At 52.9% G+C, this 594-nt stretch overlaps 1 protein-coding gene across 1 annotated transcript in view; it reads right to left on the reverse strand.

Annotated features, from left to right (window-relative positions):
• Positions 1-432: 432 nt before the first annotated feature.
• SIX6 (SIX homeobox 6) overlaps positions 433-594 on the reverse strand; it is a 2,681-nt gene continuing 2,519 nt past the window's right edge. The window contains exon 2 of the mRNA XM_029964248.1: positions 433-540. Coding sequence (XP_029820108.1) covers positions 537-540 — 4 coding nt within the window. The 3' untranslated portion in view covers positions 433-536. The remainder of the gene's footprint in view (positions 541-594) is intronic.

The raw sequence follows: 594 nt of genomic DNA on the forward strand, positions 1-594 counted from the left end.
GGCTATTTCGCCCCTAATCGGGTCCTTCCTTGGCGTGGTTATTTCCCCATCTTCTCCTTGCCTTTGCCAGGTGAAGGAGGAGGCTTAGTTTCCCCGGCTGGGCTGTGCCCCAACCATATCTCTCCATTTTAATTTTTTTTTTCCCCTTTTTTCTTCGTCTCTGTCCGAACATTGGCCGCGATAATCCGCAAAGCTTCAGCCCTTGGGAGAGGAGAAGCCGCGGCGATGCCGCCTCCTTCCCTTCCCTGGGCACCCGCATCCCCCGCCAGACCCTTCCCCTCACTCTTTCCCTCATCCCGGCTGCCCCCCCGCCCCCTGCCTGGCAAAGACATCACCCTCGGTCCTGGGGACCCGCTAGTTCGGTTCCTGCCGAGCTGATGCTGAAATACCCGTGGCCTCGGAGATCTGCTCTGCGTAAACTGGCGGGCTTGAGACCGACACCGTCATTTCAAAGCAGATGCGAGGGTCGTTCACCAAATATTTTATTATGGTTTTAGGCTGCTTCATACAGTTTCGTCCTGCACATGCTCTACAAGTCACCTGTGCACATAGAGAACAAGCCAAAAATAATAATAATTAATAATAATAATAATA

Source organism: Manacus vitellinus, unplaced genomic scaffold, assembly GCF_001715985.3.
Source record: "Manacus vitellinus isolate BGI_N305 unplaced genomic scaffold, ASM171598v3 scaffold_6_pilon, whole genome shotgun sequence".
In the NCBI taxonomy this organism is placed as follows: domain Eukaryota; kingdom Metazoa; phylum Chordata; class Aves; order Passeriformes; family Pipridae; genus Manacus; species Manacus vitellinus.